This window comes from Lagopus muta, chromosome 7 (genome assembly GCF_023343835.1).
Source record: "Lagopus muta isolate bLagMut1 chromosome 7, bLagMut1 primary, whole genome shotgun sequence".
Lineage (NCBI taxonomy): Eukaryota > Metazoa > Chordata > Aves > Galliformes > Phasianidae > Lagopus > Lagopus muta.
Genome location: NC_064439.1, coordinates 22,874,960 through 22,901,065, shown reverse-complemented (window position 1 = coordinate 22,901,065; position 26,106 = coordinate 22,874,960). Strand labels below are relative to the sequence as shown.

Sequence of the window (26,106 nt, the reverse complement as noted above, 5' to 3'; positions counted from 1 at the left end):
AAGAGACCAATAAGGCTCCTTGTACATCTTGGAAACTGTAATTCCCCACTGCTCCTACTTACTAAATGGTTTGTAGCACTCCCTTCACCATCAGCTATGTCCAGTTCAAAACTGAGGGAGTCACAAACTAATTTCAAGATGCCTTATCCAAGCAGGGAAATGTACAGTAGTATGACTGCTTTAACAGAACAAAAAAAGGAAATAAGAACAAAATAGATTGTGATATGAAGCAGCAAACAGGTGATACCAGCCGAGAGTCACGTTACTGTGCTTTGGTAGCTTTACTGAGTTTGTAAGTAGCATGACTAAGTAGTAACAGAATCATGGAAATTTTATTTCCATGCTTTTTATAATATTTAGCTCAAAGCAGATTATTTTAAAAATTCTCCTTAAAAAAGATATGTATAAATATAACTAATTTTTACTGGGGGCAATAAACATTAAGACAATTAAAAAACATACCTGCCATATTCGTGAAAGCCCATGTTCCAATTTCTTTTTCACATAGCTGCGGTCAAAACTGTTCTCCTCAGTTCCAACCACACTGCTGCCATCTGAAACTGAAGATAGAAGGTATTAAAGACATTTTCAAATGCCTTGAAATGTACCAGCCATAACAGAACTTCTGCCTTAGCCATTATTATGTCAACCCAAGTATGCAAACTCCAGGAGAGCTCCATTGCTGAAAAGAAATAAATAAAGCACATAAAAATACTGTATGTTAATACAGACAAAAAGAGCTTCTGACTACTTTTATGTAAGCAAGATACCCATTCAATAAAATCAAAATAAGATAAGAGAGTAACTGATCTTTCAAATACAAAGTTGACAAATTAACAGCTGCTTATCCTTGAGATTCTCTAAGCTATTCCAGCTTTGCAGATGAGAACCATAAAATCAAACGTATCAGGAACAAGATCTCTAACTTCCTATCTCAGTAAATTCTGGCTGTAAGTCTGGGGGAAATCACGGAAACTTTTTCTGTAAACTATGTAAACAAGATAGGATGCCCTTTTTTTTCCCCCACTCTCACACTAATCCATGCTTATGCATGAAATAATTTCATAAACAGCTCATTAGATGTCTTTCATTCTTTAAAATTATTGTATTTAATTCTAAAATGTTCATTTCCACAGCTCCAGACCGCTTTCCTCCTGTGTGTGATCTTCTCTGCTCCAATAGAAAGGATACATTTTTACCCTCTCCTTTTTTAAATTTAAGTAATTATAATTTTTTATCATATAGCTGTGGTTATCTTGCAGCCTGTGATGGTACAGTGTCACTGCCTGTTTCATGCAAAATCTCCGACTCTGTGAAACTACACAACTTTTTTCTATGATAGAACCAAGAAACAAAAAAAAAACCTCATCTGCTGTTCCCAACAAGTGGAAAAATGATGCAAACCATTCAGTGATTTGATATGAAAAATAAAATGTAATCCATATACAATACTTCGCTGGAATATTACTAAGCATACAGTGTTCCTTCCACTCCATCATCCAGGAGGTTGAAAACAGAAGAATTTAGATCACCTGCAATATTTCAGCATTCCCAAGCAGATCAGACCTGTCTTTCCATCTCTCCTACAACCTCCAGCTAGTTTTCAGTACCTGGGAAAACAGGGGGATTTGAACTAGGCAAAATTTTAGCGAACTGCCTCCTTGGCTCCTTCTGATACACCATCACATCCTAAAGAAATTTAACTCTCTGGCTTGAGCACATATTACAGTTATTAAATCAATAAATAATCACTTCACCATGAGCAACAGCATTAGGAGGGGAAAATAAAAAAAAACCAAAAAAAAAAAACAGACATTTGGTAGATATTTATAATCCCTCTGAAATTAAATGATACTTATCAAATTTCCTTTTGTATGCTTTCTCATTGCTGGGGCTCTTGAAAAAGTGATTCAGTAGCTCAAATATATTCCACCTGTACAGTAAGTTACAGCTAAGTCACAGAGTCTCCAGCAACTCAAAAATTGAGTGACAGAAGATTTAGTGAATCAGTAGTAAACATACCAGAATCCACCACAGTGCCTTTTTAAACCAATGCGTTTAAAATGAGTCGTGATTGAATACAGAACTTTATTATGCTTAGCGGTGCTTTCAAAATGTTTTGTAGTATAACTTTCTTTCTTTTGGAGTACCAAAAGCAATCACACTAAGAGGATCTGTTTTTAAAGTTACACAAGGAGCTGAGAAAGTAGTCTACTACAGCATTTCTTTGTAATAAAGCTCTTCCTAACATCTGCTTTATTTAACGCTTCAAAGGTGACAAAATCAAAACAAAAGGAGATGAGCCTTTCAAAACTTATTTTAAAGTAAAGATTATTGAGAAGGTGTCAGTCAGAAGTTCAGAATCTTCCCTCACAACAGCATCTCAAAATGAAACATTTCAACTCTGAACTTTAATTCTGAAATATGCAGAAAAGTTTCACTTGAAAAAAGTTTTTAAAAATACACATCAGATTCCATACAAGAACGATACTGTCTTGTATTTACATTGTATCACACATTTCTTACAATTTACATTACAAATATTTACATAATGTTGTTTCTACATTTAAAATAAAAAGACAATATTAGTTAAATTTTATTCTTTTTAAGGCTTAAAATCTGTAATAAATCCAATTTTTGAAAGAAAAACTGAATTACAAATGTACTTTAGGAAGCACAGTCTTCCAGCACTTATTCTTCACTTCCAATTCTAATTTATTTTTTTCTTTTCACTTACAGTCTAATGCAAACAATACATGTTCTATGTAAATCAGGCAAGACAGAGTAATTGCAGAAGCAGTCTACATTCCTTGCCCTTTGACAGAAGTGTTTTCTTCTATGTGCAGACCAGAAAGACAAAACTAATCCCACCTGATTCAGGTAAGTAAGAGTTTTGCATAAATCTCAATACTGTAAATGTCACACTCTGCCAAAAAGAAGCATCTTGAGTTGGTGGAGAAATAGAAAAAGTCTGTTCTTAGATATTTTATATTAACAAATGTCCAGCCAAATATACTCAGAAAAACGAAACGAAAAGACAGATTAAGGTTTTGTGTTTCTATCCTAAAAACACAAACTGGAACAACAATAAAACAAATACAGAATAATACTGTATGATAAAATTATGGCCTTTTCCTGTGAGGGTGTCAAGAGTGTCAGCTGTGCCTATACCTTAAGTTTCAATAGCAGAGATGACAAGCAACATTTAAAAAATTACTTTTCCTGAAAATTACAACTGCTGCTTTCAACAGATTCATTCAGTCCCCTTTCCTAGTACATAGTGCAGTATCCCAATCTACTAAGTTTAATATGCAGAGAAGATTTCAACGCTGATCAAAAAATCTGAAATTACACGCTCACCTCATATTAGAGGAAAAACTCCTCAGATTTTATATTCATTTACCATAGCAGATTTCTGAGCAAACAACAAATACTATTTGAAATAAAACTGTTATAACTGTGGTAATGGCACATACATATATTTATTTTAAAACAGGTTATGCTGAAGACTACAAAATTCAGTGAATTTTTGAATAATTCACTATGAATTATAACCTTGAGGGGCAGTAAGACAAGATCACAAAGGTACCTAAATAACAATTAATTAATTGAGCACAAGAAAAGTTATTTCCAAGTATCAGAAGTTGTTTCCAGAATTATTTCTTACCAGAAGACGCAGTTGCTGCCTCATCTTGATCATGATTCTCATGCCACTGCATTGTTCGGTAATAGCTGAGCATGACTTCCCAAAGGGCTTTGCAGAGATCAGCAAGGCATGGAATGTAGCTGTCTGATGTAATATGCTATGAAAAATAATATTGTGAAACTGTTACCAGTAACATTCATCATTTGCAAAAGCAAAATAAACCATACAGACACAGTCCTTGATGTATATCAAAGTATTGGAGAGTTGCCAAATGTCTGATGTTAGTCAGTTGATTAAACATTGTCTAAAAGTGCAAAGTTTATTTCTTATTGCCTTTTTTTTTTTAATTGACTGAGATAATCACTCTTCTCATATTCATAGAACAGCAAATACAGAAGTGAAGCTGTACAGTCTAATGATGAGGATGCCTCATCATGAAAAACAGCTGCAGCCATCCCTGCAATATAGGGGCACTGCTTCACTTCAACAGTGTATTTAGATGTCAGCATTAGACAGATAGTAGCCATCCTGGCTGATGGTCCATTGGATCCAGTGCTATATAACTCAAGCAGGTAAAAACAGATAGCACAGGTGACAGCTGACCTACATCGCTGAGCCACTTTGCTTCAAAGAGGCAATTGTGATTTAAGATACTCATTAAGTGAAGAGCATGTGAAGAGTGAAATCTGTGCAAGTGTTAAGTATGCAGTAGAAATTTCTAAAATGAGATTTTTCAGGTAAAGGGATTTATTTAAGAATGGCTCTACGTAAACAGAAGAGTAAAACTGCTCATCTGAGTGGGAAACGCAAAGTCACACTTGTCTCGCTTGCTGTGAAGAAAATACAGGAGTTTTGAAGTGTTAGCCTCCTGTTCATACCCTATTGTTTACTTCTCTGCATTTATTCAGGTGATGTGTACATTAATAACAAAGTACTAACAAGATTCAATTCCATCAAAATCAATATTAGGTTTAAAACGAGCAATATCTCAATTAGGCTATGATTTGTATTAAGAAATTATCAAAACAATCCCACAGCTATTGTAACTGAGTACTTAGATATGGGATACTTACAACGGAGGAAAATTTTAGATTAAAAAGTACATATTCGTGCAAGAATTACATACTGTACAGAGGTCTTTGTATTGTAACTTCTGAAACTTGGTGTCTGTGTTTCCTGCACAAAGCTCCACATATCCAAGCACTACTTGAAACACAGTGTTGTGAATAGCTTGAGTGAAGTGCATGTGCAATTGGTCCATTGCTGTCTGAAAGAAAAGGGAAAGCAAAAAACAAAAATCATTGACCTATTTGTCTAAAAACAATGGGCTGAGATTATTGGTTTTTTTTTCCCCCCATTGGAAACACTTCCAACTAAAAGAATAATAATGCCTTTGCAATTAATAAAACTAAAATCACAACTAAAGTGCTGCATTTATCTGCTTGGTACACTGAGTTCTTCCTTTTAGAATAGAGTACAATGTAGAGAACAAGTTATAGGCAGAAAGCCTGTAAGTCATATCAAAACATTTTTCCTTACCAAACCCTTCCTTGCAATATAAGCAAAGAACGAAGTTTACTTTGAAAAAACCATTTAAAAAAATGCCAGCCCTTGTCCTGAATATTAGGAATAAGCTTTAAAAAAGGAAAAAAGAAAAAAAAAAAAAACAAAAAACAACTCATAACAGAATGGAGCTCTTGTTCTGCCTTTAGCAGGAGACAGACACTCTGATGTGACTGTCAGAAGCTAATGCTCCCTGAGGGAATCTCTTCTCTAAGCTAGCATGTCACTGCTACACTGGCACCACCACGTTTAACGTCACTGTGTTAAGCAAACTGATCACTGACGAGAACTGCCTGCAGAGCTTCCTCCTTTCATAACTTATTTCATTTCTTGTTGCCAAAAAAAAAAAACCAAAAAAAAAAACCCATAACCTCCTCACATCTTCATTTTGATCACATTCAAGGACAATATAAAGCAGGAATGTATACGCAACAAGGTGCAGGTTGTACATAGCTCAGTATATTAAAAAAAAAAAATAGCACTCACATGTCCAGGTATAGTTAAGAATGCATAAAGCATCACATAAGTAGGTGAAATATTGATTTATTACAATTATACTATGTCCCAAATCTTATGTGCTACAGTGTTGCTTGATTTACGTTTAGCATTTACCATTAATATATCTGAGCCTTTGTAAATACATACAGCCAAGTCTGATTGGCATCAGAAGAAAGTCACAGTACTCAAATCACAGTATAAAAATCACACCAAATCACATCACAGTACTCAAATCTTCACACTCTTACAGCACCAGTCTTTACAACTTACTCAGAACACAAATACCAACCTGTGTTTTCCCAAGCAGCCTGTAAGCCTGCTGAACCTTTGTATAATGATTGATATCAAAGTTCTTACATATCTTCGAGAGTGCTACATCCAATTGTTCCTATGTAAAGGAAGGCAAAACAACATGTTAAACATCAAGCTGAGTATATCAAACAACAACAAATGAGGAAAATAAGTGTATTTAACTGGTGATAACTATGCATGTAAAACAGACAAGACTGGACTATTTTCAGGTGCTAAAATGGCAAATGCATTGCTTCAATCTGAAATTTCTGCCAGGCAAATGGCTCCACCGTTTCCAAAAACAGTTACAAACAAGAAGTACATTACTTTGTAAAGATTTAGGAACCCAATATGGGGGAGTTGGGATTTCTAACTTGGTCTGCTACCCCTTCTAAGAAACACCTAGTACTGAAAAAAAAAAAAAAAAGAAAAAAGAAAAAAAAAAAGAAAAAAAAAAGAAAAAAAAAAGAAAAAAAAAAGAAAAAAGTTTCATAAGCATTACAGCTCAGACAATACAATTATAGACTTCTTATTCTCGAATTGCAACCTATTACACAGATTTAATATCTTCTGACTTCAAAGTTCTTATCAATTAAGGGTACTATAATGTAGTTTACTCTTGCAAAGAGAAACCACAGGATTCTTTACTTCCTATATACTTTTATTCATTCAACTCATCTTCTTAGTCATATCTGCCCCAGCTATTCAGGTCTTATTTGCTATGGCTTAATACTGGCCCTACACATCAGCTTCCAGTTCGCTGACCTCAAAAGTTTCCAGCGGAACTCATTTCTCAAGTAGCTTATCCAAACCTACTATTGGTATGCTGCTCATGGTTACTTTTCACAACTGTTTAGGACTAAATTCACAGCAGTAAATTACCGTGCATCTTTATCACACACGGAGCATATCTTTGCTCTAGTACCTCACGTATTTTATTGGATTGCTTTACCACTTAATGTAGGCACAATTACCAAGCTGGGCTCATAAACATGATACCATATTATACAGCATTTATGTATATTTCAGCACAAAAGGCTACAGGAATAGCAATGACTACAGCATTCCAATCACCACACTTGAAAAAACATGCACATTCAGTAATTGCTAAAGGCAGTGCATTAGAAATATCTAATGCTAAATAAGCTAATATCTAGAGGTTAGCTACTAATATGTACTAAACCAACATATTCATTCTTACCTCTATTTGTTCCAAAGTATCTTGCAGTTTTGAATTCAACTCGCTATTAATGAAAGAAAAAATACTGTTTGAAATCAAACGCCTGATCACACCAACAGTGCAGTACTTTTAACACTTCAAATAAAATTATCTGTTACAGAGACACATTTTCCTTGCTTTATAACACAACAGTGTCTGTTTGTCTGCTGGGATTTATCAGAGTATTCAAAGATATTTCCAAACCCACAGAAACTTGTGCTCTACACGTTTCAATTCAGCCCTCCGGTATCTAGCAAGATAACCAAAAAGATCAAGGCTGTCAAATCTTCGCAATCTGTGGTATAATAAATTTCTCTCACTGTCAGGAATCCTTTATACAGACACTAAAGCAAAAGTGTTTATTTAAATTTCAAAGAAAAAGTCAGAACCTGAGCTTACATAACTGTCAGCAAATCTCTTTAAGACCATCAGTTCACCTGTCTGAGCTGAATATGGTACAGAAAGATTAACTAAAACAGCTACCACAAGATAATCCATTTTGGACAAGGCAAAACTGTTCCCTTCCAAAAATTCACTTCTAAATTTTTGGAACGCCAGCTGAAAAAAATAAGACACAAAAAGCAGTGAACATGTTTTTGTTTGGGAGCTTCAAGAAATAGGCAGGATATCCTCTCCAGCACGGAAAGCACAGAGTTTTGATGGGATAATCACCTTACCTAATTTAAGGCAACTCACTTCTATGTCCTGTATCTTTTCCTAATGGCCACATTAACTATCAAAAGATTCTAGCTTCCTTACCTAGTTCTCTCCCCTTACATGATATGCCTCCATTTTTAGTTGTTAGATAACCTGGAAAGAACACCTTCCAAAGAAAGGTTTAAATAAGAATAAATAAATAAATAAAATACAAGAAAAGGTCAGCATTAAACACTGAAAATCAAGTAGCCAATCATTCCTTGTTGTTTATCCTTAAGTAACAAGCTTCCAAAAAGAAAAGCCTTCACAACAATTTCACATCATATTCTGCTGGAGTTTAGGAACACTTACTACACTCTAGCTCTTTTACCTAGCAAAAAGAGATTAGAACAAGTGTAAGAACCCTGCTTTTTGCACAGAAAAACTCCTGCTTTAGAACTAGGTACAGGACAGACCCCCAGTGTACAAAAATCTAGTTGTTTTACATGCTGACAGCAGAAAGTGCTGATGTCAATAAATGCAGTTTAAAGCACAGGTAGTCAGAACAAATTAAGCAGCTGTTCCGGTTTAGTCCTACGAAAAATTCACAAAGCCCCTAACAGTAGAAGGCATCACATAAACACAAGCCTGATCCCTTTCAAATAAATGTCCTGAGCATGTTGCTGCTAAACCAGCACTTATCTATCTGTATCTTTGATGAGGCAACTTACATGCTCACACACAGAGAACTTGTTCCACTAGTGCACTATAGGGTCGAAAAACTTCTTGGACTCTTGAAACCAATTCCCACTTGTTGCAGTTGTCCACATCTGACTAATTTCAGCTGTATACCAGCACAGATCTTCATAAAAACTCATTCCTTATTTCCACTATACCACACTCCTAATGTGAGGTAAGACTCCATTTGCAAACATCTGCCAAAGCAGGACGTTTGGGCACATGAGAAGCCTAAATGTCACAAATCTCAGCAAACATCCAAAGATCTGAACCATTTTGGAATGATGTATGTCTCCTTTCTTTTGGGAAAGAAATATGGGTAGGAATGCTAAAGATCCAGTTCTAAATGAAATGCAATCAAGGCAAAACCACCTCCTGTTTCTTACCAATACCACCTAGTGCAAACTGTAACAGCGCAGTCTTTCCATTCAAGCTCAAACACTAACTTTAAACACACATTCACAGTTTATTTATTCAACTAAATACAGACACAAGTGTTTGCAAGAATACATCCTACATCTATGTTGGCAATTTTAGAAAAGCAGTTGCAATTCCAAGATTCCAGTAGAAATCTAACTTTGATCAAGTACTGAACAGAAATTACACAAATGCAGAGTCCAGCTAAAAGCTTACATATTTTCTAAGCCACAATTATTAACCTCAGATACAATGGCTACATGATTACTATGAAAGCCCTACTATAATAAAGACTTTCTGAATGAAATGAATCCTGAATTAGAACTTGTATTAAAAGTGTTTTTTGCATCCTCATTCACACAAATCGGATTCAGCGCATTTCTAGCACATTATCATCTACTGTGACATAATGGAATGTTTAGACACAAAAGCAATAGATAGAGTGGCCCTATTATCTGACAGTCCATTTTTCTAAGTGTTTTTCAAGGGAGTCTACTCCCACTGAAACTCATCAACAAGCAGAAAACAGAAGACTTTGACTTATATTTTTAAATAAAAATTGCATCTAGTAATGTTAGCAAATGTTGACTGAATAGTCAACTTATATCCACAAGCTTTGTAGAACTAAACAGGAAGGAGTTTTTTAAAAATAAAGAACATGGAGAGGCTTATTTCTGGGCAGAATTTCCAACCTCATACAATTTTTTCATCTCTAAATTCTTAGCATCGTAGAATCACAGAATGGTTTGAGTTGGAAAGGACCTTTAAGATCATCTAGTCCCAACTCCGAGCTGTAGGTAGGGACACCTCCCTACCTCCCTTTGAGCAGGTTGCTCAAAGTCCAATTCAGGCTGGCTTTGAACAACCACGCCTCAAAAAACATCACAGCTCAAAAGCAGACCTAAACTAAAATCAATCATTATGGGTAATTACTCTGAAGTTGCAACAAATCATAAATTTATAGAACAGCCAATTATTTTTTCTGTTTCATTAAAAACAAAAAGGAAGTATTTATAAACTAGAAACCATAGACATACTGATTAGTTTCAGTTCTGAAAGCAATTCCTCCTCAATGGCACAAAGCTGTACATTAGCTAATTTCATCACCAAGACTCACTGTAAGTTGCCCATCCAAAATCACTTTACTGAAGGTTAATTAATTCCAGATTATAAACTTCCTAATTAAAAATTATCCCGCAAACTGCAGCACAGTTATAACTCAGTCTTAGCCAAAACTTTACCTGCCAACATTCTGAAACAGTTAGAAAACAGTGACACAGACCAGGCAGAGGTTATATAGTGTTAGTAGGGGTTTGTTAGTAGTGGTATGGGGGAACAGCACCCACTGAGTGTCTTCATACTTTTATAAATCCTCCAACTTTACTTTTCTAAGAAGAAAATTAAGTTTACGTCAAAATTGCTTTAAAGAATGAGAAATAATCATCACTGCCTTGTATCATTTACACATATTATCCAGAAGGTGAGATCAGCAGTGTCACCTCACCTTATACAACTGTAGTGTTTGAAAGTGCTGGCAGCTTTCTGGCATTCCAAACACAGTTGAATAGCTCCTGGATAGTCCTCTTCCTTGGGATAAAATGGAACAGAAAGCTAATTTGGCTTCAGAAGCAAATATCACAACACTCATTCTTCCTTAAAAGCTCACGTATAAACATAAAGACCAAAATATTTCACCTCTTACATTTGTATAGTATGAAGTTATAAGAAACTATTGAGGGTCTACTGTAGAAATTAATATGCAAGCCATTCAGAATTATAAGCAGGCAATATCAGGTGTTAGCAACATTTAAAAATACTGCACATCTTGTGTTCTTATGCAAATGACTTGCTTTTTATCTACAGATTCAAGAAAATGTATGAGAAAGATCTCACTAAAAACAACAATTTTCCATTTAATTTTCAAACCTTAGTTAATACAACACAATCCATTTATGAGCAGGGAAAGAGGTAAATTCAAGCACTGTTAGGCTGCAGCCTACAAAACCAACAAAGACTTATGGGAGACACTCCAGTATTATGCAAAATAAACATTTTCTATTTAATTTGATACATTCAATAAGTAATGAAAAATGAATTGTAGCCAACTGGTTCACAACAGAAGACCCTAGGACAAACAAAGCATACTTTTGGGGAAGGGAAAAAAAATGTTCCCCTAATTTATAAGAAGAATATCCAATCAAATCAAGCAAGAAGAATATGATAATACAAAACAAAGCTACACACACAAGAATGTACAACCGCAAGTTCTTGCCAACAGCGTCTTGGCTGTAAATACTGGTTTTGTATTCTATTAGAGTCTTGGAGGAAGTAAAATCCCCTTCAATTTCTAAAGCTTTCCCATTTTTTTCCCAATTATATCCATATCGTTATGTGCTTCAGAGAATTCAAATGCAAACCTGTTACTGAGTTTTCAGATTCAGTGATTGAAGATCAAAAGCACAAGGGCAATTTATATTCAGCTATTACCATAAAGGAATTTCTGAAATGAAACTACTTTAGCAGCAGCATTATAATGTAGATCAAGTTTTGCTATTTAAAAAAAAAAAAAAAAAAAAAAAAAAAAAGCTAAGAATTAATATATCTTGCTTGGTAAAGAGTAACAAAGTGAGAGACAACGTATGTTACCCAAGATGGGATTTAAGAATCTCAAGACTAAAAATGAATAAGATTCCATCTCTAAAATGTGTAACTAGGGATTATCACAGTGATGTTCCATCTGATCTGACATCAGCTATAAATATTCAGCAATCTACAAGTCAAAATTCTTACATGATATTATTAAAATACAGCCATCAGTAAACTTGTTAAGCTCTCATACAACTTAAAAACCTAAAGACAAGATCTTATTTTCACCCTGCACATTATCTCTTACATTTTGGATAGCATACATACCTTTTATCAGTAGAATCTTTAGTGCCACAGCCTATGGACTAAACGATTTATGTAACTCGCTGTTAAAACGTTAAGCCACTAAATAAAAAGAAATACACTATTCCACCACAAAGCCCCATCATATACTGTTCATAAGATAAAGGAAGAAGGGATAAAATTAAGAGGACTAAGAGATGATTTAGAATAGCTACAAGATACAGTAGTCTGCAGAGACCTACCTCCAGCATCTCACTTAAACGCACATCAGTTCTTTGCTGAAAAGAAAAAAAGAAAACACTGATAACTACAAAGGAATGTACAAAAAATATTCTGCTATTAATTAGCAAAAAAAAAAAAAAAAAAAAAAAAAAAAAACCCTGCATATACCAGTGTTTTTATTGTCCTCAGAGACTTCAATAGTCCAATAAGCAACTGTCTTTTCCTTTGGTTTGCAAGAAGTCCCAAACTGGTTTGTGTGAAGCCTTCCTTTGCAATATTCAGGTGTCTGTGTAAATTAACAACAAAATATTGTTGTAACAACAAAAAAAACCAATAAATTCCAGTGATACATAAAGCAAGGCTTATTTTAAATAAATGCTACCACATACATCACCATAAGTGCAACAAAATATGTACGAAGTAACAGTCGGCACTGTTAGGAAAATGCTGAAATTGAGATAATACCAACAGACTAGTAAGAAGACATGTTATCCCTTCAGCAGAATTTGCCTGCGGATCAGTGGTGCATCTCCAAAGGTATCTGCTTAAACAGAACCCCCCTTACAGCAAAAGATGCAAGACAGAAAGCAACTGGTATTTGTTTTAGTATTTTGAACTACTATTGCCAATTCCATTCAGCACATGCACTAGAAATATTAATAGTAAGCAACCTCCTAGATTTATAAGCGTCTTCTTAAATCCCCTTTTCCCTCTCAGTTTCTGCTATTAAGCAAGATACCTTCTTCCATCTGCACAAATAACAGCTGCTAACTGAAGGCCATTCTGCAACGATGTAACACGTTCCAGTTCCTACAAAGAGACAACAGGTGAAACAAGCATACAAGTTGTGCTACAAAACAGCAACAACTAGCAACTAGTATCTTTATCTATTTGACAGGACTAGAGGGAAAGGACTTAAGCTGCACCAGCAGAGGCTCAGGTTAGATATTTGGAAAAATTCCTTCTCCAAAAGAATGGTGAGGCACTGGAATGGGCTGCCCAGAGAGGTGGTGGAGTCATCGTCCCAGGAGATGTTCAAGAAACATTTACATGTTGTGCTGAGGAGCACAGTTCAATAGGGAAATATTGGTGGCAGGGGGACAGTTGGACTGGATGACCTTGGAGGTCTTTTCCAATCTTGGTGATGCCATGATTCTATCTTGAGATATTATAATAACAATTTAGATTTAATTTATATATTACTTATTTCATCATGTTATATTTGCTTAGAGCTAGAATGTAACATTAAACAAACAAACATTAAAGCAAATTCTTTAAAAATGTAATTCTTTGAAGAAATACACTTGAAATATACTTTCATTGCAGTGAGAACTTCTACAGTTATATACTTCACATTCAGCATAGGAGACTTTATATAAAATGAATAGAATGCAGCACACCAAAGTGATCGGGGAAATAAGCACATGAATTCATTTGCATTAAGATGCCAGAAGTCCAGTCTTCCATTCTACAAGGTTCTGTAAAATTTTTCATCTGAACATAGCTGGAGAGGCACAAGGAACCAATGCAGCCTAATGGTCCATGGAAAAGGAGCCTTCAGTTGAGCAGTTAGGGCTCAACACCTTTTTCCCTTATCTCAGAGACACTGGTGTTTTCTAAAGTAAGCTTCTCCTTTCGAGACAGCAACAAAACTATTATGCCTCGTGCCTGTGCCATGCCTCACACCCCATAGATGTGGCTGCTAGATCAGGACATCTATGAAAAGATGGGTGCAAACCATGACTTCCCCACACTTTCCTTTGCACAGCTGAATCAACGTGTCTATGGGGCTGATAATTACACCTTTGCTTCATCTAATAACTCATTACTGTCACTTGAGAGGGAATTGGTGTTGCCATTACCAAGTGCCCACTGCATCACTTTATGAATCAGTGGGAAGGTGAGAGAGAGTCTCATAATGCCCACCAGAAATACTGACAAGAATAACTCTGTGGAAACCACACATAATAGGATTATTAACTTAATTAGGTAAATATTTGAGAAATGTTTTTAAAAGAGTTTTAATGGCACAATGGTTTTACAATCATCCCTTTGTGCATCTCACTCAGATGTTGTTGATACAAGAATTTAAATATTACACAGTAAAATGTAAGCAGCACATTCTCCACAATGCTGTTATGCTTAAAAGCTGTTAAAAAGTAGCTGCTAACTACAGGAGTACTAGCAATGGCTCAACAACGTTATCAATTCCAAAAGTGTGCAACAACAGAAGTGTATCAGCAAAGTTTGAAATCAAAACTATCTTTTTCTGCTCAACTCTACACTACTTTCTGAACACTCAGTCATTAAAGCACTACCCAGCTTCTTTCTGCAATAAAATCCCACCACACCTGTTTACCTAAAAGTGAAATAACATTACCCTTACAATTTTTCTTACTTTTCCTCCAGCTACTGCAGAAGAGGCATCCAGTCTGATCCCTTCACTAGCTAACCCAGTCTCTTCTAACCCAGTACTATATTTAAGCTGCACTGAAACAAGGGCAGTATTCTAACAGCACTAAACTGTGTGGTTTACTGTTAAAAAGTGGCTGTTGCCTTACCTGAACATATGCAGGTTGTTTTTCAAGAATCAAGTCTGCAACTTTCTTAGATACCTTAAAAACAAGAATATTACCAGTGATAAACAACAATCTCAACAAAGTAGCCACAGTAAAGTAATAGGAACAAATGGTCTCTGCTTTCTTAACATGCTAGAATAAAAAACAGAAATTATATGGAACACTACAGCTGCTTACATTCTGTTTATGCTATTTCTAGAGCATAAAATAAATTAAACTTCTACCAGGGAGATCTAAGAAAGCCACAAACATGCTTTTGTTTCTGGCAGACATAGTATTAAATAGCTTCAAACACAAAAATAAATCATCTGTATTGTTCTATATTCTTCCTAGGGACCAATGCTTCCAGAAACAAAAATAAAATAAAACCAACTCTGACTTATCAGCCCCAATGAACTTGTGGGAAAAAGAGATTAGGAGGTTCTTCTGTTTTGAATATATACATATGCAGCAGAGAGTATAAATTGGTTATACCAACACAGAGTGAGATTGGGATCTTCACAGTATAGTATTTCTGTAACAAACTTAGAGTAGCTCCACCATGCCAGTTCCCATCCTTTGGAAGAACATCTGTACACAAATGTTTTTCAAAGGACACTGATACTATCAGCTGGCAATCTGGACAAGAGGATGCTTTCCCTCTTCCACATTAAAATGTGGTCAGGATCACCAAATGGTTTTCAACTCAGTTGCTCAATAGAAGAAATACAGCTTTGTTTTGCAGAACAGCAAAAGAACTGCTCTTTGTGGAGTAGGACTGCAGGAAAAGATTTCATCAGGCTGAAATATTTTGTCTCCTAAAGTATAAAAAAAAAAAAAAAAAAAAAAAAAATTATGGATATCAGACTTAATTAAAATGAAGTCAGCTGAAAAAAAGCCTTCTAATTCAAATCGTCTGTACAAGAAGAATGGTAAGACATTGATATCAAGTATTGAGACTATTCAGCATATTCCTTTGCAGTTGCCTCTCAGCCTTGAGTGTATCTCCTTGCAAAACTAGGTCAACCAGCAGATGTCCTCTTAGACTTTCACTCTCAAGCAGACTAAAATAAATAAGTACATCTCTTGGTGAAGATGATCATGGAATATTCATTTGCCCACTTCTCTCTAATACTTCACAAAATTTCATACCTTTTTTTCTAGGAAAAGCCTCACTGGTACAGAGTTGTAGGACAAAATAATTTTTCTGTTCTGTGTTGTTAATGGTTCAGTATTTTTGTTCTGTACATTTCATTCATTTAAAGACACAAATCAGGATTAATACTGTTATTTTACTTACCAAATGCCATAGTTAGTACATTCACTTCCTATGCGATATTATTAATCTTTCAGAGCAATTACTCAATTATTAATAGATGAATAAAAATAAAATTATAAAAGCCTGAAATATAACAAGTATCTTTCAGAAGCTGCAGCTCTCATTTCCACATAAGTTCATTGTTTCATAGTAAGCATATACAGCATTCACTAGACACCCTCACAGGCAATTAAAAAAAAAAAAAAAAGCAAATAAAAAATAAGAGAGAATACAAACTCTAAGAAAATAGATGTTTTTCAATATTTTACGTTGCCAAATATCCCTCAAAAAGAGACAGTACAACATATTAAATGCTATGCTATTTCTTCTAATACATTGCAAAACTGAATACCCTGAAAATAGTTTCTAAATAAATCATTTTACAGTTTGATCCTAATTACAGTACTCATCACCATGATTTACTTACATTATTTTCTATGACTATGATTTACTGGTATGATTCTCCCTTATAAAAGAACACAACAACATTCAAACAACAACAACAACAAAAAGCTCATTATCTAGCAGGTTTAAGAAATCAAAACACGTTCAGTTACACCTCTAGCTACAGTCATAAACAATGTACAAATCTGCCTGGAAGTACACCAAACAGCTTTACTTACAGCAGCTTGCTGTTGTTTTAATTTGTCTCTATATTCTTCCAGTTCTTGAAGACTAAGTACAGGAGGAAGCCTCTGTGCACAAACAAGCAATAAAATTCAGTGAGAAATTAAAGTACACAAAATACACATGCAGCATTAACTAACCAAACAATTTTATTTAGGAAACTTTCTTACTGCTTCTGCAATCTAATTTGTATTCAAATTAAGAATACTGAAATCAGGTCTAAAGAATATAATAGTTACCCTCTTTTAAGCCATATATATACATACATAAGCCTCAAGTCATTGAAATGACTTGTGTCTGTTAATTCAGGCTGCTTAAAAAAAATAGAACAGATGGTTTTTCCTCCAACTATATGGCCTTTTTCAAAGTAGTTTGAAGTAGTGTAAAGGTCAGAACAACAGGCTTGATTTTAATTCTATCACATTAAAAGAAGAAACTCCATACCAATATCACATGCTCCATACAACTGCAAGAAGATTCAGGGGCAGGGAGGGGAAACAAAAACAACCAAAATCAACCAGTTTTGGATGGAAGTGCATCACTGACAGAAGCTGACTTTTGACCCTTGTTTTTAGTTATATTATTGCCTTTTCTTTTACAAAAATAACTCACCTCTAATTCATACTTCACAATATCAAAGGCATCATTGGAAAAATAAACTTCTTCAATGCTATTAATTATTTCTTGCTGAGCTTGAGGATCAGTTGGTTCTTCCCATGATTCTCTGAGTTCCTCCTTCATAAAACAAAAAAAGATGACTTCCATGATGTAACATCACATCCTAGAAAGAGCAATGCTTACCAAAACAAGACTTTTTTGAAAGTTACTAACACCTTCAATACAAGGATAGCTTGTGTCAATGGCTTCTTCTTAACACATCTCAGATTTTTTGCTAGCTAGTGGGGTAGTTTAAACAGACATGCACTAAGGGCTTTTTGACAGCTAACATTCAAGATGAGCATTCTCTTCCCTCCCATCACAATCCCATGTGGAAGGTTTTCCCAAGAATCCAGCTGCATCCATCAGTCATCACAAACTGAGGACTGAGTCTGAACCTCTCATCCTTCCATTCTAGGGGAAGCTGCAAGAAAGAAGGGGACAGACTCTTTAGCAGGGTCTGTGGTGACAGGATGAGGGGAAATGATTTCAGACTAAAAGACGGGAGATTCAGATCTGATATAAGGAAGAAGTTTTTACAGTAAGGGTGGTGAGGCACTGACACAGGTTGCCCAGAGAGGTGGTGGATGCCCCATCTGACCCTGGAGACAGCTAAGGTAAGGCTGGACAGGGCTCTGGTCAAGCTGTAGGTGTTCCTGCTCATTGCAGGGGAGTTAGACCAGATGGCCATTAAAGGTCTCTTCCAACTCAAACAATTTTGTGACACTGGATGTTTTAAATTATACTTGTACTCTTCCAGGGGCTGTTCCCACGGAAGGATTGAAAAACCTTTATGAGAGACTCACAAGGGGAAAAAATATAAAATTCAAGACAGAACACTGATCACATTGCTTGACAAGGGAATTTAATCCTGATTAAGTGATCCAACAGACTGAAGTTTCCTATTAAGATCCAAACATACGAGCTGTTAGAGTGGGACAAGGTGCCTGTATTTCCATCACCAACAACTGGAGGGCTGACTTCACTACCTAGAGACAGCAGATTTGAGATTAATTTACTGAACAGTCACAACCATCCTTATTTTGCACATCACTCACTAACATTAATGCATACATGTTACAAGGAAAAGTGCAGTTTCAAACACAGAGCAAGATGATGCTTTTCTGCACAAATAGAGGCAGGCACGGGGCAAGCAGCAAAGAGTTTCCTAAAGCATCACAACTAGCCACTGCTCCTCTGAAGTTTTTCTCACAGGGAAATAAAATTAAAAAATAAAATATTATTTCCTTCTGGGCTTCCTAACAGATGGCAGCTTTATGCTGTACCAACAGCTCCCTTACAAACTGCCTTAACATTTTACAGTACATTGAGTTTTATCTATAACAACTGAAATTAAGATGGGCAGCAGGGTTGGCTTAATTTGTTCACTAATGCCTTGCAAATGGAATCACCAAATTTATCACCTGGGCGAGTGGCTGCAAGTTTCAGAACGGCGGTTTGTTAAAAGGAAAAGGAAGCAAAAACAAAATCCAAGAAGTGTTTAAAACCATTTGGATTTCCAGAGCATGGGCACCCTGTCACATTGGTGACAGGGTATATCCATGCCGTAGGTAGGTCAGTGGTGACTGACAGCCCCTCCCATACATTAAGATATGAGGGACGCGTGTTCTTCTGGATTTAGAGCCATTTAATTTGACAATCAGTTGGGAAGGCTGTTATTAATACAAACATTTCAATGAAATCTAGCCAGTGACCCTTTCATCATTGCAGAATACCACATCTGTCATTATGAAAATAAAGTTAAGGTTTACGTGGCTAGAAAAGTTACCAAAAATTCACTTTATCCTTTCTCAGAAAGGTCTTTTTTTTTCCCCTTAATTTCTTCCCAAAACACTAACTAGGAAAACATCTGTTAAATAGACAGATTTTTTCTTTATCTTATTCACTCTTTCTAGAGGAACAGTACAGAAAACTACTCCCCAGGATAAGCTTAAGCTCCCATATCCATTACAATATTTGCCAGCAGACATTAGGCTGTGATAAATTGCTGCTTCCAGTCCATCATGCTCCACTAATTTCAGACAACTGAAGGCTCAAGGCCAAACCTTTCTCTCACCACTGAAGGAAGCAAACATCCTCAGCTGGTTTGTTTGGTGATATTCATTTCTCCTTATTCCTTCAACCAGATACACAAAAAAGTTTCCAATCTACATATGAAACCCAAAATCTCAGGGCCCCATTGAAGGACAGATTTTGCACTGTGGAACGAGTATTTGCACATTGTGCAGAGGCACAGAGAAAAGCTCAGTTAAATCCCTCAAGGCAGTTTTTTACCTCAGAACATTTTTGTTGTTGTTGTTGCTGTTATTGAAATATCTGCCTTCTAAAAATACTTAAAAAAAAAAAAAAAAAAATCAACAGTACAAAATTCTTTAAGTTTGATGTGCATTCAGAAGTTCCAAGAAGTTACCTGAATAGAAAAAAATATATATATATACACACACATACATATATACACATACACACATACATATAATTGGGATGGAAGGAACCCCGTCATGATTATCACGCACAGAACTTCACTGCTAAGCTGAATCACATACACTGGACATCAGGAAGAGTAGCACATCAGCACAGTGGACCCAAGCACTACAGTCCAGCTGCCCAGATTAATACACACATCCACACATCCAGCAGTGGGAGCTTTCTAAACAGCCAGCTAAGATGCTATTACAAGGGCGACTCATTTTTCTGAAGTTCTGCTCAGGGATACACTTTACCTACTCAAAACACCCACCACTTGTGGTGATGTGCAAATAGGATTTATTATTCCCTTTTTCTTTTTTTTTTTTTTTTTTTTTTTTTTTTTTTGCCAGTACTTTGGACCACGCTTTCACAGAACGACAGCTTAACCTGTCGAACACACTTCTCTGGAGGACTGCCTTCTGAGTCATACATTGCCACCTATACACAACAGGGAAAGATCGTTTTTGGACAGGGTGTGGGCGTGGAAACAAAGAACTGTGTGTCTGGCACCTTGCAAATTTGAAGAAGCCACTGCTTCTTCAAAAAGAGCGTTTATGTCCACAAACTTCCTACAGTGTTTTGCCTTCCTGGTCTATGGAAGTTCATGGCTCTAGGAGCTCACAGCAATTGCCTGACCTGTATTACAGAAGAGTCATTCCATTGCAGACTCATCCATCCTGACCTGTATGGCAGGTCAGGAAGTTTCAGATCACTTGCCTAGCTATTTCCCTGTGTCACACTCCCACTCTTTTGTTCTGCACTGCCTGCAACATGAAAAACATTGCTAACAAAGCCTCACCAGTACAGAGTTGAAGCAAATGCCTTCTGCATTCTTGTCACAATCAACCAAAAGACTTGGGAAGCAGACATTGAGAAAAGTTTGTGATCAGGAGTGTTAATAGATACCATTTAGACAACGAAAAAACATCTAAAAAGCTTCTAACCTAATTAGAAGCTGCAGGTGAGTGATAGCTGATGCAGCCCTACCAAAAGAGCCAGGGGCCAAATCTGCTCAGTACTCATTTAAACACAGCCTCCCTACTCTCCTCATGAGTGAAAGAACACAGAACGTGCTGTCAATTGATATCCCACCCTTCTGAACTCAGATAACACCTTCATTAAGAGAAAAGCTCTTCCCAAACTCCAGGATGAGCTCACCAGTGGGCCAGCATCCATCAGATAAGCAATATGTGAAAGTTATTTTTACATATATATACAGAAGGCCACAGCAGGGATTATAGTCATATCACTATAGGAAAAGCATTAAAAAAAATCTTCAAGTGTTATTTACAACCATAAGACAAAGTCAACTACTTTTTACATACCGCTTATGAGCTGATTATTGTCAATATAGAAATCATGGAATTCAAAGTCACCTTGTTATCAATACACTTGAATTCAAATGTACCTCTCAACAGCCTCTAACAGAATCTACTAAATAAACCTGTTAGCAGCTTAATAATAAGGAATAACAAAATAGGAGAATAACAAAATGAGAACAGCAGGGGGGTTCAAAAGTCAGTAGTGCAGTTCTGTATCATTCTTAACACGCACCATTTTCAACAAACAGAAGAATAACCACAGTTCCCCTGAGCAATCATGGATGAAGTAAGGTACCTCAACCAAAAAAACAAAAAAAAAAACAACGATATACCTCCTCTCTCTTAAAGAAAACTTGCTTTTCAGCTCATATTTTCCTGATCTACAGATCATATCACTGACTTACACTATTTTGGATGCATTGCTCTGTGTGACAAGCTGGCAGCATGATTCTATTTGACAAGAGAAACTTGAATAAGTCAGCTGGTGATTCATCTTCGTATGATGCAAGCAGACCAAAATTCTTTCCGCATAGTTGCAGAACCCATTGGGATAGTGGTTAATGTGATCTCATACACTCATTCAATAAGGGGTATTCAATAAAAGGTCCAGGTAGCAAACCATTTTATTGGTTGGGAAAAGAAGGGGAAAAAAGAAAAAAAAGAAAAAAAAACCCACCACACACAACCCACAAAATAGAGGAATACCCTCATCACTTTCACGTGCTTATTAGGAAGCAGCTTTCATATATTAAGACCAAAAAGAATTTTGCTAGCTTTCCCCTGAGGGAACGCAACATGAGTGTATCCCTTTGCCTGTCCTCTGCATTTTCCATCTGACCTTCACATGAGTTGTATCTGTGCTTTTTTTTTTATTTTGAATTTATATTTGTCTTTATCTTTCAATTACCTTTACCAAACTTGTTGACTGCTATAAAAGAGTTACTGAGAAGGATTAGTTTAATCCAGCAAAGCTGCTTTATCCTGTAGTTATTATGTAATTCTGATTTGTGACATCAGTATGTTGCTATGGCATCAAACACAAGTTCAGTTCAGAAGAAATACCCACATCCAAGGTCTCAATGACTTTCAACTTCTGTGCAGTACTGAAGCCTAATCTCCTTGATGTAATGTTATGCACACAACAAACACAAACAAATCACAAATTCCTGCTTTCAAGAACACGTATCAGAATCTATGTCCACAGGGTAGAAGACATCTTACAGCGTCTCCTCTGATGTCTTATCATTTGAAAAGTAAAATCATACAATGAAGGTTGTAGCAAAGTGAAAGAGGCATGCCAATATAAATCCTTAATTCCTCTCAAAAGGCGAGGCCTGGAACTGAAGCTGACAAACAGCTTGGGACCAAAACCAGGAGTGAAAGTGATCAAAACTCAGTATTTTTACTCAACATTCAGCTGACCCTATGTTTTCTTTTTATCAGATCAACAGTGACCTGTGAAGGTGTTCCACTGAATACAGCTTTTTGAGAAAAAGAAAGTTAACTTAAATCTCTCAGAATAGTCAGAATCTGAACATTCAGAAAAAAGTTTTGAGTATAGTAGCTACTTCTCACCTAAAACATTTTGGAAGGAAAAAAAACAAAGAAACAATAGAAGACTAAAAATATAAGTTTTATCTACAGCACACAAGATAACTTTTTAAAAGTTCCAAGTTCTAATGTTGCTGCAATACTGTCTTCTCAGGCACAAAATCCCTAATTTTCATGAGATTGTTTGCAAAACAGCAAGATAGTATTGTCATGTTACAAAGGGTTGACGGCATACAACTGCCAGAAATCTGACAGAAATTAATGAAAAAAACCTGCAAATTACTGAGATGTATTTTCCCACTGTTAGGAATACAAAGTGTAGGCTTACCAGACACAAAACATTGAACCGTCACAGAACAGAAACCCAGCCAATATACCCTACGTCTATTTTTACCTGCAGAATCAACTTGGCTAGAAAGGCAGTCTGAAATTCGACGCTCACTAGTTGGCAGGAATCTGGAGTTTTGAAATCTGAGCCACAGAGACAAGGCAGTTCTTTCAACACCACTGCAATTGAATACCTCGAGTCTTTGAAATCAATACATTGACCACTGTTTAATAGAATATTATGTACCAATTTAGAGATAGTTATTAGATTTTTTAAACATAGAATAACACTGATTTTCTGGTCTGCCTCAGCACAAGCATCATATTACAAAGTACCTACACAGAAACACAGGATTTTAATAAGACATCAACTGAGTAACTTAGTTAACTCTGTGGTTAAAGGCAAAGTCCATATTAAAGGAAAACAATAAGCATCATCCACAGCAAGTCTTGTGAATCATCTGGTCAGACCAACAGGGTATAAAAAGCAGCCAAAATGTGGGATAACAGAGAGCTCATATCTTTTAAGCAGCGAGACAAATGAAAACAAAGTCATTATTATAAAGTTATAACAAATACAGTAGAATATAAAGTTAGTGATGTATACTGAAGACGAAAATCACAAAATTCTGAAACAAACTTAATGGCAGCAAACCCATGAAGACACTGAAAATCAATGAGTGACAACTCTGAAGTTCCAAGAAAGAAATTGTAAAGCATCTTCATTTTGATTTGGTGCACTGCTTTACTTTGCAATTAAATTCTTTCATACAAATATTTCAAGAGATATTCAGGATGAAATAAAGATGTCAAAAAGGACAGCAGCAAAGCAGATTCTGGGCCAAAAAAAAACAAACTAAACCAAACCAAAACATATATTATTTAAATATAAAATGAAAAATGAAAACTGAAGTGGATGGGATCATACCTTAGTAGGAAAACGGAGGTTTTCAATAGGACTGAGGTCATGAACACTCTCCTGAGGACTTCTCAGACCCTTTAAAAGAATTTTAATCATCAGTTAATGTTGTTTACTTTACATATCTTGCAATCAAACTGCACAACTCTCGCCTGCTGATGATGATTATAAACCTGGAAGTCCTTTAATAAATTGCAAGAGGCTTATTCTATAAAAACTTAAATAAGACCACTGGTGTATAAATTACATTCCTCAAACAACTAGGCATTTCCAGTTTCATGCTGCAACAGTTCTCTTCAGTAACATCCACGTAGCTAAGTCCACTTACTCCTGACAACTTCTAGATGTTTAAAAAATGCAAACGTTCAAAAAGCATAATGTAATTTGTTCCCCTAGCTTAATGATTTAACGGAATCAAATAATCAAATTTAAGGTAAGTTCTACCTACTCTGTGGCATAATTATATTATTTTTGTATGATGGCATATTTCTCAATTTACCACGTAAAACTATTAGGACACATTTTACATATGTATAACTAAACTGAAAAAGATGCATAATTCACATTAGCTCTTTTAAATAATTATTATTCTTTCAAAAGCACATAATCACATGAACAGAATATGCACTAGTAGACAGAAGCTACAGGAAGCATCTGTAACCAGCCAAGTATGTGTTTGCTGAATGTCCAGTACATTTACAACTTCATGAGGCAATAACAAAGAGAAAGTTTCTTAGCACACTTTTTGCTAGCTTTCGAAGCAGAAGTGAACTTGAACATTCAAGTTCCAGATATGTTTCTGACTCCAGCCTTCCTTTGAGACCCCAGGCAGTTCACGAGAGCTCTGAGATTCAGGCAGCTTCCCTATATCCTCCCCCTATGATACTAAGCATATTACTCATAAGTCCTTTTCACACCTGGGGTACCAATGCTTTCTCTGAAGGCAAAGGAGCTATGACATTACTACACGAGCTTGCAGTAGAAAAGTCTTTACTTATTCTCCAAAACTGAGAGTGTATTTTACAAGTTCATCACTAGTGGTAGCCACCACACTTCACAATTTCATCCCCCTACTAAGCAAAACCTCCTCATTCTGGTTTTGAGTTTCAGATTTTCTTGGGCTTCATTTGACAACATCCTCCCTTGCCAGTTACTACCAGCAAGGGCAGCTGATCACCACGGAGCTGGTGCTCAAGGCAGGTAGCAGGCAGCACAAATCACCTGTTGCAGCTTCTTATACTTCAATCAAAACCTCCCACAAACACCCCAAAAACTGGCAGTAAAGGAAGCTCATCTCCACCACCAGTTAAAACCTGCCCTTACTGAATGTTGCACAGGATTTCACCCTTTCCCAAAGGCTGAGAATTGCTGAAGCTGTACCATTTTCAGCCTACAACATTCCCACGCTGGGCAGCCTTCCCACAAGTGCTCCCACGGACGCAGCACCGCATCCTGTGCGGAATGCAGACAAGACAGGACCGGGACATAGAAAAGGGCTCTAAATGGCTCCTGAATGAAAACAAGCCAATCAAACCAGAACCAAACAAAGCCCTCGGGACAGAGTTCTGCCAAGAAAAGCTGAGGTGAGCGCATCACTCCCGGAGCAGCGTCACGGTGAGTTCCCTCGGCAGGCACAGGGCCCAGAGCGAGCTCAGGCGAAGCCCCCAGGCCCAGAGCAACGCGGACGCACGGCTACGCACCGGGCGGGCTGCTAGGACAGCTCAGCCGCCCCGTGCCGCCGCACAGCTCCCCCAGCAGCTCCAAGCCCTCGCCTCCCTTCCCACCGGACACGCCGCGACCGACAGACAAAGCCACGTCGCAGCGCCGCGGCCCGGCGCCCCCAAAATCACGCTTCGAGAAAGGGACAGCCGTACCAACGCGGCTCTCCGCCGCGCCCGGCCTCGCACCGCTCACCTGCCGGGTCATCAGCGACTTGATCTTCTGCATGGCGGCCCCGAGGCGCCCCGCAGCCCCCGCGGCAGCGCTACGGCCGGGGCCGGCACGGGGAAGCCATGTTGGACGCCACCTGACCGCGCCCGCCCGTCCGCCCGCGGATCCCTGGGAGCCGTAGTCCTGGGGCGGCCGGGCGCCCTCAAACTACAAACCCCGTCGGCCCGGCAGGGGAAGGAGGGAGGACGCGGAGGAAGGCGGGCCGCAGCGAGCGGGGCGGGGTGCGGCGTCAGTTCATTCCGCAGATGGGGAATTGGGTGGGTGCTGCGGG

At 37.1% G+C, this 26,106-nt stretch overlaps 1 protein-coding gene across 1 annotated transcript in view; it reads right to left on the bottom strand.

The window, feature by feature from the left end:
- Positions 1-25,997, bottom strand: part of VPS50 (VPS50 subunit of EARP/GARPII complex) — a 65,175-nt gene extending 39,178 nt beyond the window's left edge. Inside the window, exons 1-14 of the mRNA XM_048950698.1 lie at positions 25,800-25,997; positions 23,895-23,963; positions 17,235-17,357; positions 16,619-16,690; positions 14,681-14,734; positions 12,859-12,929; positions 12,288-12,405; positions 12,140-12,175; positions 10,513-10,595; positions 7,200-7,242; positions 5,997-6,095; positions 4,773-4,913; positions 3,668-3,803; positions 463-560 (exon numbers count right to left, since the gene is read on the bottom strand). Of these exons, the coding sequence (XP_048806655.1) occupies positions 463-560; positions 3,668-3,803; positions 4,773-4,913; positions 5,997-6,095; positions 7,200-7,242; positions 10,513-10,595; positions 12,140-12,175; positions 12,288-12,405; positions 12,859-12,929; positions 14,681-14,734; positions 16,619-16,690; positions 17,235-17,357; positions 23,895-23,963; positions 25,800-25,832 (1,176 nt within the window). The 5' untranslated portion in view covers positions 25,833-25,997. The remainder of the gene's footprint in view (positions 1-462; positions 561-3,667; positions 3,804-4,772; positions 4,914-5,996; positions 6,096-7,199; positions 7,243-10,512; positions 10,596-12,139; positions 12,176-12,287; positions 12,406-12,858; positions 12,930-14,680; positions 14,735-16,618; positions 16,691-17,234; positions 17,358-23,894; positions 23,964-25,799) is intronic.
- Between the last annotated feature and the right edge of the window lie 109 nt (positions 25,998-26,106).